At 42.0% G+C, this 23,685-nt stretch overlaps 2 protein-coding genes across 32 annotated transcripts in view; one reads left to right on the top strand and one right to left on the bottom strand.

The window, feature by feature from the left end:
* anapc1 (anaphase promoting complex subunit 1) overlaps positions 1 to 1,682 on the bottom strand; it is a 74,705-nt gene extending 73,023 nt beyond the window's left edge. For 25 of the 31 annotated variants that reach the window (XR_006839871.1, XR_006839878.1, XR_006839858.1 and 22 more), the window contains exons 1-2: positions 1,500 to 1,680; positions 510 to 665 (exon numbers count right to left, since the gene is read on the bottom strand). The gene's annotated coding sequence lies outside the window, so the exon portion shown is untranslated. Of the gene's footprint in view, positions 1 to 509; positions 666 to 1,499 lie in introns of all 31 variants that reach the window. The other 6 variants (XR_006839876.1, XR_006839872.1, XR_006839880.1 and 3 more) reach the window with 3 other exon arrangements.
* A 6,947-nt stretch (positions 1,683 to 8,629) lies between these two features.
* LOC124040731 (vasoactive intestinal peptide) lies at positions 8,630 to 12,620 on the top strand. Its single transcript, XM_046357819.1, has 6 exons — positions 8,630 to 8,795; positions 9,370 to 9,474; positions 10,053 to 10,157; positions 10,621 to 10,752; positions 11,049 to 11,151; positions 11,540 to 12,620. Coding segments are annotated over exons 1-6 (456 nt in total). The 5' UTR covers positions 8,630 to 8,793; the 3' UTR covers positions 11,549 to 12,620.
* Positions 12,621 to 23,685: the final 11,065 nt, after the last annotated feature.

Below are 23,685 nucleotides of genomic sequence, written 5' to 3'. Positions count from 1 at the left end.
GTTCTCTCGGCTACCGCATGGCAAGCGGTACCTGAGCGCCAAGTCTAGGTCCAAGAGGCTTCTACCCCAAGCCATAATACTCCTGAACATCTAATCAAATGGCTACCCAGACTATTTGCATTGCCCCCCCACCCCCACTCTCTTGTCATCTATGCATAGTAACTTTAAGAACTCTACCTACATGTACATATTACCTCAACTAACCGGTGCCCCCGCACATTTACTCTGTACCGGCACCCCCCTGTATATATTCTTATTTTTTTACTGCTGCTCTTTAGTTTCTTGTTACTTTTATCTCTTATTCTTATCCATATTTTTTTAACTGCACTGTTGTTAGGGGCTCATAAGTAAGCATTTCACTGTAATGTCTACACAAAATGAAATCAACACCTGTTGTATTCGGCACATGTGACTAATACAATTTGATTTGAACTCAATACTAGGAAGGTGTGTTCCTAATGTTTAGTAAACTCAGTGTATGCTCAATATGACATGTTTAGTTCAATTACCTGTAGTACTAGACTGCCCACAGTGAAAGCCTTGTAAACATGGGAAGCTTGACTCTTGTTCCCTCTGCTCCCTATGACCATGTTTCCTGCTGCATAGAGCTCCTCCTCATCCTCATCACTGTCCACACTGGAACCCTTTCTCAGCAACCAACACTCCTGTAAACATCCACACAATAGTGACTGTTGTCTGTATCAAAAGGAACCACCACACAACAGACCCACCCTCAACTTCTGCGGAAGTGACATCCTGGAGGGGACCATGTGTCTGAGGACCTGAGCTTAGAGGCTTGCAGCTGCAGATTTACATCGTTCGGGTGGTTAATACGTTTGGCGTACTGAATACGCCAAACGGGACAAATTACTGCAATTCCACTGCGGCTATCATTGTGGCTCGCTCTTCATAGTCGTTCGACATGAGTTTCAGATATCAGCGTTATTTCTGAGCGACGCAGAAGGAGAGAATGACTGACAGTATATTTCACTTAGAGATATCCTGTTAAACTTCACATAAAATGGTGTGAAATACCTAGAAAATACAATGAGACCAGAGACTTAGTGTTCAAAATTAAATAACAACATGCTAGCCCCGCAGATCATTGTGAATTGCTTATAGTGCAGACAAATAAACTGCTAGCTAGGTAGAACGGCAGACAAGTAACTAGCTATCTAGTTAGCCAGCTTTAACAGCTACTGATAGCTAACTTCACAGCTAGCCGTTGGCTTGAACAAATAGTAACTTAACAGTAGCGACTTTAGCTAGCAAAGTTACTGTCTGTGACTGTGGTCATCACCATAATTTAGCCAGCCAACATGTTAGCTACTAGGAGTTTGTTAATATAATCTGGATACATTTCGTAATCTTCAAATACACATAGCATAGCGTTTAATGTTGCATGTTTGTGTCTGGCTAACTAGTATGGCAACCATGTTTAGATTAGCATACTGTCATGCACTGTCTCGATAGCTGGCTGGCGTGGCACAGGCACGAACCTGAAAATAAGTCCCTTTTTGTCCCTTGTCTCGGAATCATTGTGTTTTCTTTATAGGGCTCTTACTTGGGTACCACGTATTCAGCATTGTCAACATAAAAACAACTTAAAGCAACCCCTAAAATAAGAATACACATCCGTTTTTCGCAAGTGCTCTGACATCTTGCTGTCCTCAGAATCTTCACCTCACTTGATCAACCAATCAAGTAGGAAGTTGGAAAGCACACGTGTCAAGTGGTAACATTTACATATTCATATATTCAGTAATAAGATACATTGTAGACAGAGAGAATGGGAAAGTTATATGAAACCTCTTTTGCTGGACAATAAGTAGGCCTATTTATTATAAGAAATTGCAATGCAAAAAGTATCTAATCCCCGAATGATTTACTGTCTGGGATGCAATAGGACAAAGCCAGGTGTAAACATGCAGAACTCTTTGATATAGGCCATGTCCAGATTTTCTTCCATTTTTCTCCATTTTTCATTGTCATTGCTGCTCACGAATCCAGGTGACATAGGGACTAGAGATGGATGTGTCAAAACAATATGAGTTTAATAGAGGTATTTAGGGGACTATTCCATCCCCCTGTGTGCCCGCTAAACTAGGTTTTTCTCTCTGCCAATATTCCTGTTTGTCCCGAGGTACATCACAAAACAGAGTGTGCCTTCACACCTGTTATTGAACTTGATAATTTTTTATATTGTAGTACTCACTCACCTCTGACTGCTCTCAAGATGTCTGTCTAGGGCAGGGCAAAATTGACACCTTAAGAAAGCATTTTTACAAAAATATTTGTGAAATATCTCTCAACGTCTGTGATAAGAATTCCTTCCCCATAAGTACTTCCTCTGAATGCAACTGTTCTTGTGTAGCAGTAAAATCTGTCATGTGTATCTGGAACAACCAGAAAATATATTCATATTCAATTCTACTGTACAATTCTTTTGACAAATGCATGAAAGAATTTTACCTGTGAACACTCTCCTGCTCTCTGACTGTCACAGATAGACAATATCCAGAGAACCAACTCCTCAGAGAGTTGAATGACATGCCTTAAATACACTATTTATCTTGTTAGTATCGAAGGAAATGCAAAACATGGCTCTACCTCTGAGATCAGCCCAGAAAGACAAAGATGTAATGTGATTGGATCTGATGACTTAAGATCCCAGGGGCGTTGTAGGGTGGTTTGTGACTTTGATTACTGGACAAATGAAGCACTGAGACCATTACTGGGCATTAATGTCTTCCATGTGGCTTGAGACACAAATGTATTTACAGAATTAGTTAGGATGCTATGAAGAGATGTTTGCTTAATTGATCCATTACAGGGATTTCAACCTACAACAGGACTGTGATTACAGGTCCCCCAGGGGCCCAAAATAAGGTGTACCCCCAGCCTACAGTGTGTGTTGTATTTGGGCCCATTTGGAAACTTAAGATCAAAGTTATGGTTTTGTATTGCCTAAATTCAATATTTTTCCATATCAGTAGCTTATCAAAGTTGAGATCTTGAATGAAATGGGGATTGTTTCTTTAAATAAAACAAAGTAATTTAGAACATACCTATGATCTATATTTGTAAATGTCCAATTTCCATGTTCAATTTGCCTTTGGTGTCACGATCGTTGTAAGGATCGGACCAAGGAGCAGCATGAGTAGAGTTCCACATCATTTTAATGAATCGAAACTCACTGAACAAAACAACAAACAATCAAATGAAACGTGAAGCTACTGATGTGCACTAAGGCAACTACCCTGTATACATAGACAAGATCCCACAACACAAATTAGGAAAATGGCTACCTAAATATGATCCCCAATCAGAGACAACGATAAACAGCTGTCTCTGATTGGGAACCATATCAGGCCAAAATAAACATACAAAAACTAAAGTAACCACCCTAGTCACACCCTGACCTAACCAAAATATATAGAAAAACAGAGATATCTAAGGTCAGGGCGTGACAGCCCCCCCCCCCCCAAAGGTGCGACTCCAGGCCTGACCTATAGGGGAGGGTCCGGGTGGGCATCTACCCTCGGTGGCGGCTCCGGTTCTGGACGCAGCCCCCCCTCCTTACACTGATCCCTCCGCTTTTGTGGAACCGGACTGTGGATCATCGCTGGAGGCTCTGGACTGCAGCCCGTCGCTGAAGACCCCGGACTGGGGACCGTCGCTGGAGGTTCCGGACTGTGGACCGTCGTATCAGGTTCCGGACTGTGGACCGTCATTGGAGGTTCCGGACTGTGGACTGTCGTTGGAGGTTCCGGACTGAAAACTGTCGCCGGAAGCTCTGAACTGGGAACTGTCGCCGGAAGCTCTGGACTGTGGAGGTGCACTGGAGGCCTGATGCGTGGGACCGGTACAGATGGCATCGGGCTGAAGACACGCACCTCAGGGCGAGTGCGGGGAGGAGGCACAGGACGTACTGGACTGTGGAGGCGCACTGGAGGCCTGATGCGTGGTGTCGGCACTGGTGGTACTGGCCTGGTGACACACATCTCAGGGCGAGTGCGAGGAAAAGTTACAGGACGTACTGGACTGTGGAGGCGCACTGGAGGCCTGATGAGTGGGACCGGTACTGGCGGTACTGGGCTGGTGACACGTACCTCAGGGCTAGTGCAAGGAAGAGGCACAGGACGTACTGGACTGTGGAGGCGCACTGGAGGTCTGGAGCGTGGAGCTGGCACAATGCGTCCTGGCTGGATGCTCACTTTAGCTCAATAAGTGCGAGACGCTGGCACAGGACGCACTGGGCTGTGAAGACGCACTGGGGATACAGCGCGTAAAGCCGGTGCAGGATATCCTGGTCTGAAGAGGTGTACTGGAGACCAGGAGCGCTGTGCCGGCACAACCCGTCCTGGCTGGATGCCCACTCTAGCACGGCAAATGCGGGGAGCTGGAATAGAGCGCACTGGTCTATGAATGCGCACTGGAGACACCGTGCACATCACTTCATAACACGGTGCCTGACCAGTCACACGCTCCCCACAGTAAGCACAGGGAGTTGGCTCAGGTCTAAACCCTGACTCCGCCAATCTCCCCGTGTGCCTCCCCCAAAAATGTTTTTGGAGCTGCCTCTCGAGCCGTATCCCCTCGTATCGTCGCCGTTCCTCTTTCGCTGCCTCCTCCTGCTTCCATGGCAGGGTCTTGTACCCTGCCATTACCTCCTCCCAGGTCTACGATGTCCTCCACTCACTTTTCTCCCGGGCCCAGGATCCCTGCTCCTCTTGAACACGCTGCTTGGTCCGTTGGTGGTGAGATCTTCTGTCACGATCGTTGTAAGGATCGGACCAAGGCGCAGCGTGAGTAGAGTTCCACATCATTTTAATAAATCGAAACTCACTGAACAAAACAACAAACAACCAAACGAAACATGAAACTACTGATCCCACAACACAAATGAGGAAAAAGACTACCAAAATATGATCCCCAATCAGAGACAACGATAAACAGCTGTCTCTGATTGGGAACTATATAGACATACAACATAGACATACAAAAACCCCTAGACATACAAAAACTAGAGTACCCACCCGAGTCACACCCTGACCTAACCAAAATATATAGAAAAACAGAGATATCTAAGGTCAGGGCATGACACTTGGTTTGCCAGTGAAAGGGAAGATGACACTTACTGTTCATGGTCTCCACTCTGAAGAAAATCCTCTTCCTCAGTTTTGATTTATTGGACCTAGTTTTGCCATCTAATTTCCTCTATAACCCTCAAACTCAACTCTGGACCTCAAAGCCAGTTCCACTGCAATTTTTCATTGTTCCCCTCTAGACCTGGGACTCCAGGTGTGTGCATTTCATTGTAAGGTAGAACAGAAAACCAGCAGGCTACAGACCTCATAGGGTAAGAGTTGAGTACCCCTGCCCTATTTTTAATTGTACCTTTATTTAACTAGGCAAGTCAGTTAAGAACAAATTCTTATTTTCAATGACGGCCTAGGAACAGTGGGTTAACTGCCTGTTCAGGGGCAGAACGACAGATTTGTACCTTGTCGGTTCAAATCTGTCGTTCCGGTTACTAGTCCAACGCTCTAACCACTAGGCTACCCTAGTGATGATCCAATACTCATAAGATCCAGGTGGACCTTTAACCTGGTGAGGGAACCCATGAGACTGGTGATAAGGTCATCGACTGGGTCGTGAGTTCCTCAAGCAAACTACATAAAACTGACTCACCATGAAGGCCATGTCTGTCATATTAGACCCTGGCCCGTAAATCAGTCTGTCAGTGCCAATTTGGTAACATACACATCTCCAGTGTTCAGTGGACAGATAATCTAAACCACAATAGGCTCTAACAAGCTGGGGTATTCCCCTGCATCCGACTCAGGGCCAGGTATTTCTGTTGCGTATTCTGTCCATTAGGTATTGAAGCGTGATGGAGGATTAACTTATTGCTTCCATAATGTATAATGGTATTCAAGTTTCCATTTCAAGTTTCAGGTTTTAATGTCACATGCACAAGTACAGTGAAATGCCTTTCTTGCAAGCTCTAACCCCAACAATGCAGTAATCAATAACAATGTAATACTAAAAATAACAAGGTTGAACAAAAACAACACGATATGAAAATAAGAAATAAGAAGAGCACGATAAAGTAAGTAAGCATACAGGGTCAGTTCCAGTACCATATTTACTGTGTGTAGGGATACTGGAGTGATAGAGGTAGATATGTATAGGGGTAAGGTGGCTAGGTATCAGGATATACAGTATGATAAACAGAGTATCAAATCAAATCAAATCAAAGCAGCAGTGTATATTTTGATTGTATGTGAGTGTATGTGTGTGTGTGTGTAGAGTCAGTATAACGCACACTGACACTACAACACACGTACAAACACTCACTCCATCATTTAATCACACACACACATAATATTATTAAATTATGGACTGAGTGTTTGCATGTGGGTTGCAGTATCAGTGTGTGTGTTAGGGCCCTGTGAGTGTGCATAAAGACAATGCAAAAATAAGAATAAAATACAAAGGTCAACTCAGGTAGTCCATGTAGCCAAAATGTTGCCTATTTAGTTAGCTATTTAGTAGTGTTATGGCATGGGGATAGAAGCTGTTCCGGAGCCTGATGGTGTCAGACTAGATGTACCGGTACCGTTTGCCTTGCGGAAGCAGAGAGAACAGTCTATGGCCTGGGTAGCTGGAGTATCTAACGGGCCTTCCTCTCACACCGCCTGATGGCAGGGAGCTCGGCCCCAGTGATGTACTGTCTGCACCACCCTCTGTAGTGTCATGCGATCAAGGGCGGTACAATTGCCATACCAAGCAGTGATTCCACCCCCCCGAGGGTGTTGGAGTCATGCGTGGTGGAGAGGACTAAGCACACACCCCTGTGGGGCCCCCGTGTTGAGGGTTCGCGTGGCGAAGGTGATGTTGCCTACCTTCATCACCTAGGGTCAGCCCGTAAGGAAGTCCAGGATCCAGTTCCAGAGGGAGGTGTTCAGTCCCAGGGTCATAAGGATGTGACGTGATGCTGACTGGCGTTATTGCTGAATGGCTGAGAGTTAACTTCTAATCTAGAGGAATTTAAAAGGCTGTGCATCATCACATCAAAATTATGGTTTCATCAATGTTGTAGTTTTCTGTGGATCTTTTAACTGGCGCATACATAAAAACTTGTCAATTCTGCACATTCCTTCAAAATAATACATACATTTCCTGTATAAGGAGTCCTTTCCAGACTCTGTTTCAAATCCTCACTGTCAATTAAATGAGCATGTTTCCCAGTCCTTTGTCCCTAATCAACTTTATGTTTCGCATGATTACATTACAATTGTGATTAGGTTTCCAGAGGCTCCTGGTTGAGATAGGGCTATTACAACCACCCAGTCTTGGAGATATGAGATGCATTCAATGAGACCCAACGCTGAGAATCAGTACAGCTGAATTAGAGTCCAATGATGATACTGAATCCAGATGCTGAAATACAACAATGTGGTTCAATCCTGAAGCATATCACTCAAATGAACCAGAGTGTCAAACAAATGATGGATTATGAAAACACATTGGTCAGTACTTGAGTCTTGAGATGTGTTCTACATGGATTGATCTATTTTCCCATGGAACCACCAACATTCCAGCACAACAGCCATCCAGTCTTGCATCTACCAGACTAACAATAAGATTCCAAAATCTATAATATTCATTCTCTCTGGGAACAACTCTGTTCAACAACTCTGCAATCTCTAAAATCAGAACATCTGTGTGAATCTTTATCTAGTCAAACCTAATGAGGAGATGATGGGACTTGTATGTGATTTGTTCTGGTGAAATGGAAGTGGGCCTATACTCACACACGTGTATATTCCATGAGAGCATCTGACATCTGTATCAACTGAGCCTTTCATCTGCATTGAGTAAGGGAATGTCAACGTTTAATGTCCTTATATTGTGGGAGACAATAGGTAGCGGTGGGACTAAGGGTGGTTAGGAGATGGATAGAGTGATATAGAGAAAAAAGATGATGAGATGGGAGAGGTGGAGAGAGGATGTGGAAGAGGAGAAAGGGAATGAGATATTGGTGCTGAAACTGATAAGAGGATGTATGGTTTCATGTACTGTAGTTTGTTTTTCTTCATGTCTGTCATACAGACACTTTACAACCATTCAGAGGCAGTTATAGTCCAAGATGTCACATTGTGTATAATACTATATTTACTTTGCTTACTAAATAGAAAAAATATATTTTTACTGTTTATTTCTCTTAGGCTGCTACAAAGACAGCCAAATTCGGATCTTTTTTCACTAATTGGTCTTTTGACCAATCAGATCAGCTCTGAAAAATATCTGATGTGAGTGGTCGAAAGACCAATTAGTTTAACAAATATCAGAATTGGGCTGCCTGTGTTTACCCCTATTAGGCCTACCAATGTGGTGGTACAGCATCTAGGGATAACATAATTTGAGTCAACACCTATGATATGCAATAAGTCATTTTTGTATGAGCAAAATCAGATTGTACCATAGTGCTGGTTCGACTAAGCATGCGAACAAGCCAATGACGAACGTATCAATCCCAATGGGACTTTTATGACGTAACAACCTTGATCACATCTGACTGCCTTCCTGCTTGACGAAAAGTATTCAGAAGTATAAAACGAGGGAAGGGTTGAAGGTATAGTACGAGACGCTGACAGTTGAAGAAGCAACTGAGGTTTTGAACAGTGTTCCGTGACTTCTCCAGGAGATACAGCCACAAAGCGTTTCAAGACCTTGGACAGCACCCAGTCGGTACCCGAGCAGAACAGCGGATCATTTTGGGAAATGTAAGACTTTTTTCCAATGATGCTATTTGTTTGACATAAGTATTCTATTTGTTTGATATTATTTTCAGTTAGGCTTCACATCATATTCTAATTGCATAGGCTATAATGTGTTTTTACCTCTGCAATCAAGCATAAACATATTTGAATTCATTAGAAGTCATTGTGTCATTGTGTCCATCTTCTAGCATAAATTGAAAGAGTTATGGATTCCAAATATAAGATTGATTTGTGATTGGCAATTGTATTTGAGGACATAAACAAATGATCATACAAAGGTTGAAACCAAGTCCTAACTAACTGGATACGTGCGCAATTGCGCATTTGTCTTCATTCTCAACGTAATTTAGTTCTGGTAGCACTGGCTAGCAAAATCGGCAAACTTGTTTACTCGTGTGGTTTACTCTTATTCCTTCACAATACCATGAAAAGAGATGGTCTTGAGGAAACTTTTTTCCTGTGCGTAAAGTGGTAGCGAATAACGAGGCAAGCGGGATTTTGTTGTTGTTGTTTTAATATAATAATGTAGGATATGTGAAAGCAACAGTAGTGAATAGAACCATATCTCCCTTTACAGGTATAAAGCGATGTTACAAAGGAACGGCTCCCAGCTCCTTTTTCTAATAGCCCTGTGCAGTGTGCTATATTCCCGGACTCAGTGTTTGCCATATGCATCTATGAGGTAGGAATAATACCGCTATTACTCATTTAAAGATGTATTATTTATGTGCAAGAGGACATGACTAAAAGAGCATCAATAGTTACTTTTGCCAAAGAGTTCAAGAACTACAACGATATACTAACTTACATAATGTTCAAGTGTTCTAACATATTCTTACTTTGGGGTTAATGAATAAACACGATGATAATTTTTTTATTAATTAATCGACTATATCCTAGTACAAAACGACTTTCTAACAATAATATTTAAGTCCTGAGAAATCATGTTTTATGTTCTGTCATCTAGGCTACTTTCATGTAGGCCTAAATGGATATTATGTTGAAAGCCATGAATAATCAGTGGAACGTGGTAATTTCTTACAATATAATCTTGGATGTTAGCATACCCAGAGAGGATACAAAAAACGAATTAAAAGTGTCTGTCCGTCTCATGACAACAAATTGTATTTTTGTATTGTCTAAGAGTAATTGACATAGGCAAAAAACATTTTTACCCTAATATAGCCTTTTGGAACACAAACCCCCGTTTCAGATTTTTGCTACACACGGTGACTAATAACTGTTTTAATCTGTTGGCAGACCTACGAGACACGCAGACGGTCTCTTTACTAGTGGATACAGCAAACTTCTTGGACAGCTATCGGCGCGGCGGTACCTGGAATCCTTGATCGGAAAGCGAGTCAGGTAGGCTCTATTTTATGCTTTTCGTTCAGATCATCGCGCGGAGTTTGGTTTCCCTATTAAACGCGAATGGAGCGCCTTTCAAATTGAAACAATTTTAACAGTATGATAACTTTGATATTAACATATTTTCTGAAGCATTCAGGTTTATTGAAATCATTTATAGAGTCATGAATGACAGCATGACAGAAATATCTATTCCATAAAATTGTCTTCCTCTAACCTATCTCTGTGATTTTAGTCTCAGTGAAAACCTTTTGATATATCCCTAACAATGTTGTATTAGCATATCTGCCTTGAAAACTGTTAATAACCTAATTTGTTGTAATTGTAAGAGATTTGTCATCTAAATTGTGATCTACTTATGGTTTAAATAACCCTATTGGATAGGTCGAGTATGTTATAACAAGGTTAGCAAAAGTCTCAAAATGATGGACTAAAATGTGTTGTGGTTAATTTGTCACAGTGATGACATGATGGAGGACCAGGTACCAGTGAAGCGCCACTCAGATGCCATATTCACAGACAACTACAGTCGCTTCCGCAAACAGATGGCTGTGAAGAAATATCTGAACTCGGTTCTGACAGGAAAGAGAAGGTGGGAACAAGCACAATAATAGATTGTGTGTGTGTGTGTGTGTGTGTGTGTGTGTGTGTGTGTGTGTGTGTGTGTGTGTGTGTGTGTGTGTGTGTGTGTGTGTGTGTGTGTGTGTGTGTGTGTGTGTGTGTGTGTGTGTGTGTGTGTGTGTGTGTGTGTGTGTGTGTGTGTGTGTGTGTGGTGTGTTTGCGAGTGTGTGTGGTGTGTTTGCGAGTGTGTGTGTGTCAGGATGTGCATGTTCGCAGGGTCTTTCCCCAGTATGACAGAAGTACAATGTCCCCTTCTTCTCTTTTCAGTCAAGAAGACCCTCCCATGCAAGAAGAATCCAGAAGTGAGCCCTCGTTTCAAGAGAGCTATGATGACGTCAGCGTAGATCACCTCCTCAATAACTTCCAATTGGTAGGTTCAGTCTCAGTCCTCCTCCTCCATTCAGTTTCACCCCCCTCCCCATTGCGTAAACAGGGTATTCAACACGGTGTGGTTGCACTGCTACCATAGAGACAGCAAGACCTGATATCTGTATAGTGGAGTTTAGCGGACAAACATAGCTGCATCTATTTTGCATGGCTGACGACATACTGTGTATATACCCATAGGAATACTTACGTTTTGCAACAGGAGCTCAGCTAATGAAAGCTTATGGGCAATACAGTAGAATGTTTCTACTAAATGAATGCCCTCATCGTGTCTTCTCATGATCTGAAACTCTGTATTCTGATCAATAATCAAATATCTCTCCCTCCCTCTCACCCTCCATCTTTCCCTCTTCTTCAACTGTCTTTTTCAGCCACTCTGAAGAAGACCCACTGGTGCGACGACCTCAATCGTCAACCTCATCGATCTGCCATTCAAAACAATATTTAAGTTCTTCAACAACGGGCTAAAAGTCATGTGTGGTTATCTCTACAGTATAAAGTGAATGTTTACATTGTATATAAGTTAAACTAAAACAAAAAATATTGGTCTAAAGATGTAGGCCACAGTAAATATTATACATGTCCACCTGGGATTAGATAGATTTGCTTTGTCCAGGACTCTGTAAATGGTAGTTGAATAAATGCATTCTAAACAAGCTATATACTGCTATAGAGTACCATCAGCTTAAACAGAAGAGGACCACATTTAGAGTGGCTATGATGCATATAATCACTTTATATCCATGTGGATCAACGCTATATACCTTGTTCAAAAACTTACCTAGAGCATTTAGTTCTGTGAAACCGTCCACCAAATAAAATATGTCCATTTATTTTTCAAAGCTGAGTAATTTTGTAAGTAAATATTGATGTTGATGATTTATTTTCATGTAAAAAACAAACTTGTTGGGAAAAAAGGTATTGCTAAATTGCTTACAAATTACGTTGCAAACTTATAGTTGCACTCAACACGTGCTTTGATGACCTGCTCAGCTGAATGAAGATGGGAAACAAAGACTAATACATTTGATTTTATGAATATCAACTTCATAGCATTTGAAATTAATTGATCAGTTTCATGTCAATGTGACAAATTAGCATGTTATTTGCTATCAAATCAGCACAACAGAGAAGAACTTGAAAGCAATTACCTTCTCAGTCTCAGTTACACAGTGGAAATATTAAACTAGATAATGGCAGGGATCTCCTTTAAAAAAATATTATTCCCTTCAAAGACATGAGACAAAGCATAGAATAGCAGATAAACATTAACATGAATTTATGTCAACAGACATACTGTAGATAAGTATATACTGTATTTTAATCATGACAGTTATGAGAGGACTGTGACAAAGATGACTGAGAAATTGTTTCCACATAATTATTGGTACATTTTCTGAACTAATGTAACTTTGAATATATTCAGTGAATAAAATGACGTATACAATTGTTTTTATGTATGATTGCCATTGCTGAAGGATTGAACTGGCATAATGAATAACAAAGAATAGCCTTGATTTTACATCTACATTTAGCTTTCAGCTAGAGCAATTTATAACAAAAGGGACCTGAACAGACATGACATTCGTGTACACCTCTATTCTCACCAATACACTTACAATTTCAATTTCAATGGCCATATTCAATTTGCATTATAAAGCATTGATATATTTAGTTAAAAATCTGGTTGTTATTTACAGTTACATTTACAGTTACATGCATGGGCCTCCAACTTACTGTATACAGTAGTATGTAGGTTACATATGACACAGGAGTGTGTCCACCTCACTGTAGGTTCACCTCTGTTCCATCCCTCTTGTAATCAGTGCCAGGGCTAATTTGATGGCCTCCTTGGCCTCCTAACAAGCTAAGTGTAATAATCAGAGTGAAAAGGACTGTGTCAAGCCATGTCATTGACTTTACTGTATTGTACATTGCACTTAGTTCACTGTATAGTTTCTGGCACTATATAAGAGATCTAATATCGTTCCTCCTTGAATAGATTGTGCTCTCTTCTTCGCCAAGTAAAAACGCGTGGTAACACTTCACTTGACACTCAGTGTCATAACACATTATAACACGCTCATAACATGTCATAATATGGTCATAACACTGTTATGATCCATATATTTACACCTGTTGTGACATATATTGCGTTATTTTATGGCTGGTTATGACACCAACATATGAGTGTCAAAACACACATTTATTCAAATGAATTTTTCCCTGTCAAGAAGTTTCCTTTTGTTTGAAAGTGAGTTCTTAAATCCTTTGTTGTTGTAATGAATTCTTTACAGTGATATTTCTTTCAGAATACTTTAAATAACTTTTTAAAAAACAACATTTTATGACACTGTCATGAAGCATTATGACCATCCTGTGTCACTTTACTTGGCCAAGAAAATAAACTTTGTGACACTATCAAGAAGCATTATGACACTCTTGTCACTTTACTTGGACTAAGAAAATACAATTTATGATGATGTCAAGAAGCATTATGACACTCTTGTCACTTTACTTGGACTAAGAAAATACAATTTATTATGATGTCAAGAAGCATTATGACACTCTTGTCACTTTACTTGGACTAAGAAAATACAATTTATGATGATGTCAAGAAGCATTGTGACCATCATAATTGTATAAGCAAGATAGGCCTATCACGTCCTTGCCCTTACGTCATTCATCAGTCAGATAAGAGGGTGTCTTGTCCTGCTCCTGAAATCTGCTCCTGCATTCATCCCAGTCATCAGCAAAAGAGCATTGTGTTAGGTGCATGTCTGACATCAATGTGTGCGCAATTATGATGATCATTTAAATGGGTTCATTTTAGACATACTGTTGACAAGTAGGCTATGGTGTAATGAAATGTTTTGCCTTCTTTGGTAGGTTTTGTGGGCTTTGGCACTCTTATATAGGTGTCAGAATCAGTCATAAAATAACTACTGTGGTAGGTTTTGTGGGTATTTAAACTTTTATGAGGGGGCCCTAACCAGCAATAAAATGATACAATATATGTCACAACAAGTCTAAATATATGTGTCATGACAGTGTTATGACCATATTATAACAGGTTAAGACAAGTTATGTCAGCTGCTATGACATGGTTATGACTGTGTCATAACATGTCATGATGCTGGGTGTCAAGTAAAGTGTTACCAAAAGTGTTCACTGACTCTCTTACATGGTGATGTTATGGTCATAACTAATATGAACAGAAAACACTGTCAAATTTTCTACATCATGTTGAGATGAATGATCACTATGTTGGAAACAGTAAGCCAGTGTGAAAACATGTCACAAAAGTCATGACTCAGTATGTTTACAAGTGTTGAAATGGCACAAGATATTTGACTCATAAATGTCACAAGCAATATGCTGGGAGGGGGAGTCCAAATTAAATTATATTATTATTAGCCAAGACTTATGTGGGATCCCAACTTTAAAAATAAATCCAAATCACTGTCAACTTGCATCTATGTCAAAGCTTTTAATGACCAGGAAACAGCAACTCCAACAATAAGTATAGCTAAATCAAATGCAGAAGTGCTGTGCAGATTTTCTTTTGACCAGATAACATCCTAAAACCTGTTTTACATCATCTTTTCGGTGTCACCAACAACCACCTTCTCTGAAGGCAGGGCAAACAGAAATATTTCAGGAGACAGGATGCTGATAAAGTTTGTGCTCAGCCCCATGCATCTCAATTTGTCACATCACATTCTCATCATTGCTAAGGTGCTTTGGGCAAGGCAAATCACCATGGCGGTGACTAAGGACAGCAAACAAATACACAAAAACTTTCAGTTGAATAAAGTGGTTAACCATACACTCTTAGAAAAAATGTGCTATCTAGAACATGAAATGGTTCTTCGGTGTCTCCATAAGACAACTCTTTGAATAACCCTTTTTGGTTCCAGGTAGAACCATTTTGGTTGAACCACTTTTGGGTTCAATGTAGGACCCTTTCATGTAACCCAAAAGGGTTCTATGCCTAGAACCCTTTTGGAACCCGTTTAGCCAGGACAGCGGAGTCAATCACCACCTTCCGGAGACACCTGAAACCCCACCTCTTTAAGGAATACCTAGGATAGGATAAAGTAATCCTTCTCACCCCCCCCTTAAAATATTTAGATGCACTATTGTAAAGTGGTTGTTCCACTGGATGTCATAAGGTGAATGCACCAATTTGTAAGTCGCTCTGGATAAGAGCGTCTGCTAAATGACTTAAATGTTAAATGTTAAATGATCTAAGAGTGTAGGGGACTATTCAATCAATCCCCAATAAGTAAAACATGTGTGTATGTGGTGTGTGTGCGCATTTGTGTGTGTGTCCACTCCCCATTGTAAAGCAAATTACATGTGATTATTCCCTGCATTGTGGAGAGGCCACACTCATTAACTGTCATTACTGTTGATCTTAATGGTCCTGCAGGCCCTCTGAGAGTAAAAAGGATGGTCAGGTCCAGCCTTATTCCAAAATGGATAAAATATTTTTTTCCCTCATCAATCTACACACAATACCCCACAATGACAAAGTGAAAACAGGTTTTTAGATATTTTAGCAATTTTATGAAAAGTAAAAAAAAACAGAAAAACCTTATTTACATACTGTAAGTATTCAGACTCTAGAATTTGAGCTCAGGTGCATCCTGTTTCCATTGATCATCCTTGAGATGTCTCTACAACTTGATTGGAGTCCATCTGTGGTAAATTCAGTTGATTGGACATGATTTGGAAAGGCACACACCTATCTATATAAGATCCCACAGTTGACAGTGCATGTCAGAGCAAAAACCAAGCCATGACGGCGAAGGAATTGTCTGTAGAGCTCCGAGACAGGATTGTGTCGAGGAACAGATCTGGGGGTACCAACACATTTCTGCAGCACTGAAGGTCCCCAAGAACACAGTGGCCTCCATTATTCTTAAGTGGAAGAAGTTGGGAACCACCAAGACTCTTCCTAGACCTGGCCGACCAGCCAAACTGAGGAATCGAGGGAGAGAGACCTTGGTCAGGGAGGTGACCAAGAACACGATGGTCACTCTGACTGAGCTCTAGAGTTTCTCTGTGGAGATGGGAGAACCTTCCAGAAGGACAACCATCTCCGCAGCACTGCAACAATCAGGCCTTTATGGTATAGTGCCCAGCCACTCCTCAGTAAAAGGCACATGACAGCCTGCTTGGAGTTTGCCAAGAGGCACCTAAACGACTCTGACCATGAGAAACAAGATTATCTGGTCTGATGAAATCAAGATTGATCTCTTTGGCCTGAATGCCAAGCGTCATGTCTGGAGGAAACCTGGCACCATCCCTATGGTGAAGCATGGTGGTGGCAGCATCATGCTGTGGGGATGTTTTTCAGCGGCAGGGACTGGGAGACTCGTAAGGATCGAGGGAAAGATGAACGGAGCAAAGTACAGAGAGATCCTTGATGAAAACCTGCTCCAGAGCGCTCAGGACCTCAGACTGGGGTGAAGGCTCACCTTCCAACAGGACAACGACTCTAAGCACACAGCTAAGACAATGCAGCAGTGGCTTCGAGAGAAATCTCTGAATGTCCTTGAGTGGCCATCCAGAGCCCGGACATCTCTGGAGAGACCTGCAAATAGCTGTGCAACGACGCTCCCCATCCAACCTGACAGAGCTTGAGAGGATCTTCAGAGAAGAATGGGGGAAACTCCCAAAGGTGCTTCAACAAAGTACTGAGTAAAGGGTCTGAATACTTATGCAAATGTGATTTTTAAAATTTGTAATACATTTGCAAACATTTCTAAAAACCTGTGTTTGCTTTGTCATTATGGGTTATTGTGTGTAGATTGATGAGGGGGAAAACAATTTAATCCATTTTAGAATAATTTTGTAAAATAACAAAATATGAAAAAATTAAAGCGGTCTGAATACTTTCCAAATGCCTTTCCCCCCAGCTCTCCATTCTCACTTTCTTCTCAATGCAGGGAAATGCTGTTATTGTCAAGTGGAAACATCTAGGAGCAGCAACGGCTCAGTCACGAAGTGGTAGGCCACACAAGCTCACAGAACGGGACCGCAGTCTTCTGTTGCAACACTCACTACCGAGTTTCAAACTGCCTCTGGAAGCAATGTTAGCACAAGAACTGTTCGTCGGGAGCTTCATGAAATGGGTTTCCATGGCTGATCAGCCACACACAAGCCTAAGATAACCATGCGCAATGCCAAGTGTCGGCTGGAGTGGTGTAAAGCTTGCCGCCATTGGACCCTGGAGCAGTGGAAACGTGTTCTCTGGAGTGATGAATGACGCTTCACCATCTGTTAATCCGACGGGCGAATCTGGGTTTGGCTCCTGGCTCCTGCCCTGGAGCTGTTTTTCATGGTTCGGACTAGGTGCCTTAGTTCCAGTGAAGGGAAATCTAAACACTACAGCATACAATGACACTCTAGACAGTTCTGTGATTTCAACTTTGTGGCAACAGTTTGGGGAAGGCCCTTTCCTGTTTCAGTCTGACAATGCCCCCGTGCACAAAGTGAGGTCAATACAGAAATGGTTTGTTGAAATAAAACTTGACTGGCCTGCACAGAGCCCTTACCAGAGGAGTGGAGGTTATTATAGCAGCAAAGGGGGGACCAACTCCAAATTTAATGCCCGTGATTTTGGAATGATATGTTTGACAAGCAGGTGTCCACATACTTATAGCCATGTAGTGTATCTTGGTAATGACTTAGAGTGTTGGTCCACTCTTCCTAGACCAGTTTTATATTCTAATGATAATGTTAGTGTGTGGTGATTCAGTCTTGACTCTCAAGGGATCGGAGAGTTTGGTACGGGAAGGGGGGGCTGCTGATTTCAGGGGGAATAGTGCTGTTTCCTGGCCCCCACACTCCTGCTTCCTGCAACATAATGTTTGTGAGAGCATGGGGTCAACCTGTGGCTGGGCAACAGGTGCCAGTCACTCCTTATCAGTGTCACATGGTCCAGAGCTTCGTACCTACAGCAACCCACAGGTTGTGTCTGGACATGTGCATCAACCACTGTTTGTGATATATGATGTGTGTGTGTGTGTGTGTGTGTGTGTGTGTGTGTGTGTGTGTGTGTGTGTGTGTGTGTGTGTGTGTGTGTGTGTGTGTGTGTGTGTGTGTGTGTGTGTGTGTGTGTGTGTGTGTGTGTGTGTGTGTGTGTGTGTGTGTGTGTGTGTGTGTCACCATCACATACTGAGGGATATGAGGATTCTGGGACCAATCAGACTGGACAGAATGTGTTCGCCGCAAGACGTCGGAGAGGAAAGCAAATCCAGACTCTTGGTGGAGAAGAAACAATAGTGGGCATGGCGTTGGACCGACGCCATGGTGGGTGGGTAGTCAGGCTAGCAAAATGGCTCTTTGATGGGAAAATTACCCAATCAAAGAGACAGCATTACCAATGTCCCCTCAGCCATCCTACAGAGGCATATGTTCAGAATTCCTCTGGGACTCATGAAACTGTCCTTCAGACTCATTGGCCGTTGCTCTATAAGTCCATGGCAGACTTGAAAGTCACGACCTTAATGAATGATAGAGGCAAAAGGCCGTGTTAGCATGAGCAGTGCCATTGAGGGCTTCCACCATTTTAATGTAGTCGACTTGGTTTGACTTCCAGCTTCATTGGCTGATCCTTCCTGGTGACTATGTTAGTCATGTCCAACCGAGCCATCAGAAGGGATCAGCCAATCGTGAAGAAGAAAATGTCCTACTTCAAAATGGAGATAGCCTCAATGTTGCTATAATGGCACAGATACAAAGATGGTCACAATACATACACTATATTTACCTCTGCATCTTTGTGGACGCATGGAAGGTATTGCTGTTATGTGGTACAGAAGACGCTCGCTGCAGATGTTGACAAACACAATTGTGGAACTTGCCTGATTTGTCATGGCAAAAAAAGGTGAATATCTGAAAATTGTCAGAATCAGATCAATTAAAGTAAGTTACTGTAGTATACCCTGTATGACTCATACACGACTCCACTGTTGACTTAAACAGGGTAGGTAAACACCTGACTGTGTGAAAGTCTGATGACTTCATTTGTGAGGTTTCATTTGGAGAAGTGTCCCAGTTTTGCTGGAGTTCAATAAATCAGATTAATTAATGACCCATGTGAATATCTGTCATGGAAAGGGCAGCTAAGAGATGTATCATCTGGTGTGCTTAGAGCACAAATGGCATCTGACACATACTCACAGTCAAAGGCTGTCTCCTTTCAACTTACAGTCATTCCTGTCCATGTTTGCTGGTTTCATGGAATTCCAACCATTTTTAATAGCCTGAAGTCACAAGATGCACTGAGAAAATTAAAGATTTTAAAGATTTTGGAAAATGTTAAAATTCAGGATGGGCGATACGCTACTCACTAAATCTCTACAACTGACTTTACGATAAGGATCTATCAGGAACACATCAGAAGAAGGGTCATACTCAAAATGCCACATTTAATGTCAGAACTATTTTTGGCCAAATAAGCCAAATAACTGTTCACAACTTGCTTGGGCCAAGAAACACGAGCAATGGACATTTAGTCTGATGAGTCCAAATTTGAGATTTTTGGTTCCAACCGCTGTGTCTTTGTGAGACAGAGTAGTTGAACAGATGATCTCAGCATGTGTGGTTCCCACCGTGAAGCATAGAGGAGGAGGTGTGATGGTGTGGGGGTGCTTTGCTGGTAACACTGTCAGCGATTTATTTAGAATTCAAGGCATACTCAACCATCATGGCTACAACAGCATTCTGCAGCGATACGCAATCCCATCTGGTTTGAGCTTAGTGGGACAATCATTTGTTTTTTTAAAAGGACAATGACCCAACACACCTTCAGGCTGTGTTAGGGCTATTTGACCAAAAAGAAGAGTGATGGAGTGCTGCATCAGATGACCTGGCCTCCACAAGCACCCGACCTCAACCCAATTGAGATGGTTTGGGATGAGTTGGACCGCAGAGTGAAGGAAAAGCAGCCAACAAGTGCTCAGCATATGTGGAAACTCCTTCAAGACTGTTCGAAAATAATTCCAGGTGAAGCTGGTTGAGAGAATGCCAAGCGTGTACAAAGCTGTAATCAAGGCAAAGGGTGGCTACTTTGAAGAATCTAAAATGTATTTTGATTTGTTTAACACATTGTTGGTTACTACATGACTCCATATGTGTTATTTCATAGTTTTGATGTCTTCACTATTATTCTACAATGTAGAAAATAGTAAAAATAAAGAAAAAGCCTTGAATGAGTATGTATGTCCAAACTTTTGACTGGTACTGTATATGAATTATATTTTTCTCCTTTATACTATTAGTGGAAGAAAGGGGGAGGAAAAGTGTTACACTTACACTGAAGAAAAATATAAATGCAACATTCAACAATTTAAAATATTTGACTGAGGTACAATTCATATAAGGAAATCAGTTAATTTAAATACATTAATTAGGCCCTAATCTACAGATTTCACATGACTGGGAATACAGATATGCATCTGTTAGTCACAGATACCTTAAAAAAAGTAAGGGTGTGGATCAGAAACCAGTCAGTATCTGGTGTGACCACCATTTGCCTCATGTAGCGCAACATCTCCTTCGCATAGAGTTGATCAGGTTGTTGATTGTGGCCTGTGGAATGTTGTTCCACTCCTCTTCAATGGCTGTGTGAAGTTGCTGGACATTGGTGGGAACTGGAACACGCTGTTGTACACGTTGATCCAGAGCATCCCAAACATGCTCGATGGGTGACATGTCTGGTGTGTATGCAGGCCATGGAAGAACTGGGACATTTTCAGCTTCTTGGAATTGTGTTCAGATCCTTGCGACATGGGGCTGTGCATAATCATGCTAAACATGAGGTGAATGGCACGACAATGAGCCTCTGGATCTAGTCACGGTATCTCTGTGCATTAAAATTTCCCTTGATAAAATGAAATTGTGTTCATTTAGTTTATACCTGCCCATACCATAACCCCAATGCCACCATGGGGCACTCTGATCACAAGGTTGACATCAGCCATCTGTCCTGTACAGTTGAAACCAGGATTCATCTGCGAAGAGCACACTTCTCCAGCATACCAGTGGCCATCGAAGGTGAGCATTTGCCTACTGAAGTCAGTTACGACGCCGAACTCGAGATAAGCTTCCCTGAGACAGTTTCTGACAGTTTGTTCAGAAATTCTTCGGAAGTCATGGGTGAACAGGGAGTACAGGAGGGGGCTGAGGACGCATCCTTGTGGGGCCCCTCTGTTGAGGATCAGCGAAGTGGAGGCGTTGTTTGCTAACTTCACCACCTGGGGGGTGGCCTGTCAGGAAGTACAAGACCAAATTGCACAGTGCGGGGTTCAGACCCAGGGCCCCGACCTTAATGATGAGCTTGAAGGGTACTATGTTGTTGAAGGCTGAGCTAGTCAATTAACAGCATTCTTACATAGGTATTGTTCTTGTGTGCAGAGCGATGGCAATTGCATCGTCTGTGGATCTTTTGGGGCGGTATGCAAATTGAAGTGGGTTTCGGGTGTCAGGCAAGGTAGAGGTGATATGATCCTTAACTAGCATCTTAAAGCACTTCATGACAACAGAGGTGAGTGCTACAGGGTGATAGTCATTGAGTTCAATTACATTTGCTTTCTTGGGTACAAGGACAATGGTGGACATATTGAAGCAAGTGGGGACCTCCGACTGGGATAAGGAGAGATTTAATATGTCTGTAAACACTCCAGCCAGCTGGTCGGCGCATTCTCTGAGGACACAGCTTGGTATGCCGTCAGGGCTGGCAGCCTTGCAAGGGTTAACACACAAATGTTTTACGGCGGCCATGGAGAACGAGAACCCAGTCCTTGGGAGCGTGCCTCTTCGGTGGCACTGTATTACCCTCAAAGCGGGCGAAGGTGTTTAGCTTGTCCAGGAGCAAGACGTTGGTGTCCGAGGCGTGGCTGGTTTTCCCTTTGTAATCCGTGATAGTCTGTAGACCCTGCCACATACGTCTCGTGTCTTTTCCGTTGAACTACAACTTCAGTCTCTCTATTGATGTTTAGCCTGTTTGATAGCTCATTAAACATGGGACCAACACTTTACATGTTGCGTTTATATTTTTGTTCATTGTAGTTCCATCACCGAGGGTGTTGCCCAGAGCACAAGGGGGAGTCACAAAAATGGCTACTTCTTGTCACCATGGCTGGCAGGACACATGGCGGAATGGTCGACTGCACATTGACATTTTGTGAGCACAGAGCGAGCTGTGGCCAGACACCAATGGACAGGGAGGACACACGCTGAGTGGAAGGCTAACTGGAAAAAACACTGATGTATTGGGTGTGCATCTATTTTAAGTGACAGCAAAATGCTTTTAATGCAGAGAGCATGTTTCACTATTGAAAAATAAAATTGTGAAATAAGTTGGCCCGTTGCTTTACCATAGACACCGACCAAGCACCACTTATTTCAGGCACCAGATAAGGCCTATGAAATCCATTTGTCAGACAGGAGAAATTGTGTTTGTATTACTCAGACTTTATAATTGAACATACATTTCTCAATTATGAAATGTCCCCAATGTGTATAACACAGGAATGTTTCAGATAAGCTTACACATCCAATTTGATTTTATTGGAGAATACCGGTAATTGTTTGAGGTGAATCAGCCTTTTCTCTGCATATAAAAATTTGGGCCGAAAATGTATCACGGATCTCATGAGTTGTTTTTAGTCAGGTATGATTTGGCTCCACTCTGTGCAGCCAACGTTGCACCTCATTCCAAACCATTAGAATGAGTCTGTTGTCAGCCAGATATAGCACATTATCAAACCCTTAGTAGAGTCATTTACTGAGCCAGCTACCCTGAGCAATGTACTGATTATATTTTCATTGACAAATTATGACCATGAAGAGTGTGAATGACTGGTGTCCAGCCTTCAACTCCTTAAGGTTAACAATGCATCTTTCCAGGTAATGAGGATTTTAGCACAGCATAGGAACCCCTGTGCAGTATGTGAGAGAAGTACAAGAGGAAAGGGAGAGAGCCAGAGTTGAGGTTAACCATTTGCAGCTTGGTAGAAATTCATTTGGAATTACAAAGTAATGCCTTATTAATTAATTGGCATCATTACTCCTTTATACAGAGGTGAGATGTTGAGGCCAAACAACTTTGTTAAAGTCACAAGATTTGACTGCCAATTCCATTGGAAAATACATTGCAGTATGGCACAAATGGCTTAGTTTCACCAGTTGTCAGCGCTTTTGAAGCAAGTGGCATTGTAACATGCTCTGCTTGCAACCTTTATTTAAGAAGGCAAGTCAGTTAATTTCAAATTCTTATTTACAATGACGGCCTACCCCAGACGACGCTGGGCCAATTGCACGCCACCTTGTGGGACTCTCCATCACAGCCGGTTATGATACAGCCTGGAATCTAACCAGGGTCTGTAGCCTCTAGCACAGATGCAGGTCCTTAGACCAATGCGCCACTCTGGGCTTGATTACATTTTGAAAATAAGTTTCCTGGTGGTATGTAGCTTTGAAAAATACACTTGGAGAAAGA

This window comes from Oncorhynchus gorbuscha, linkage group LG08, assembly GCF_021184085.1.
Source record: "Oncorhynchus gorbuscha isolate QuinsamMale2020 ecotype Even-year linkage group LG08, OgorEven_v1.0, whole genome shotgun sequence".
Lineage (NCBI taxonomy): Eukaryota > Metazoa > Chordata > Actinopteri > Salmoniformes > Salmonidae > Oncorhynchus > Oncorhynchus gorbuscha.
Note: the sequence above shows the minus strand (reverse complement) of the source record. Positions and strands in the feature narration are given on the sequence as shown.

Excerpts from the sequence above, each read along its gene's own strand:
- LOC124040731 (XM_046357819.1), top strand. Across the intron at positions 9,475-10,052 it reads TTGCCATATGCATCTATGAG|ACCTACGAGACACGCAGACG; the intron begins GTAGGAATAATA and ends ATCTGTTGGCAG. Across the intron at positions 10,753-11,048 it reads GTTCTGACAGGAAAGAGAAG|TCAAGAAGACCCTCCCATGC; the intron begins GTGGGAACAAGC and ends TTCTCTTTTCAG.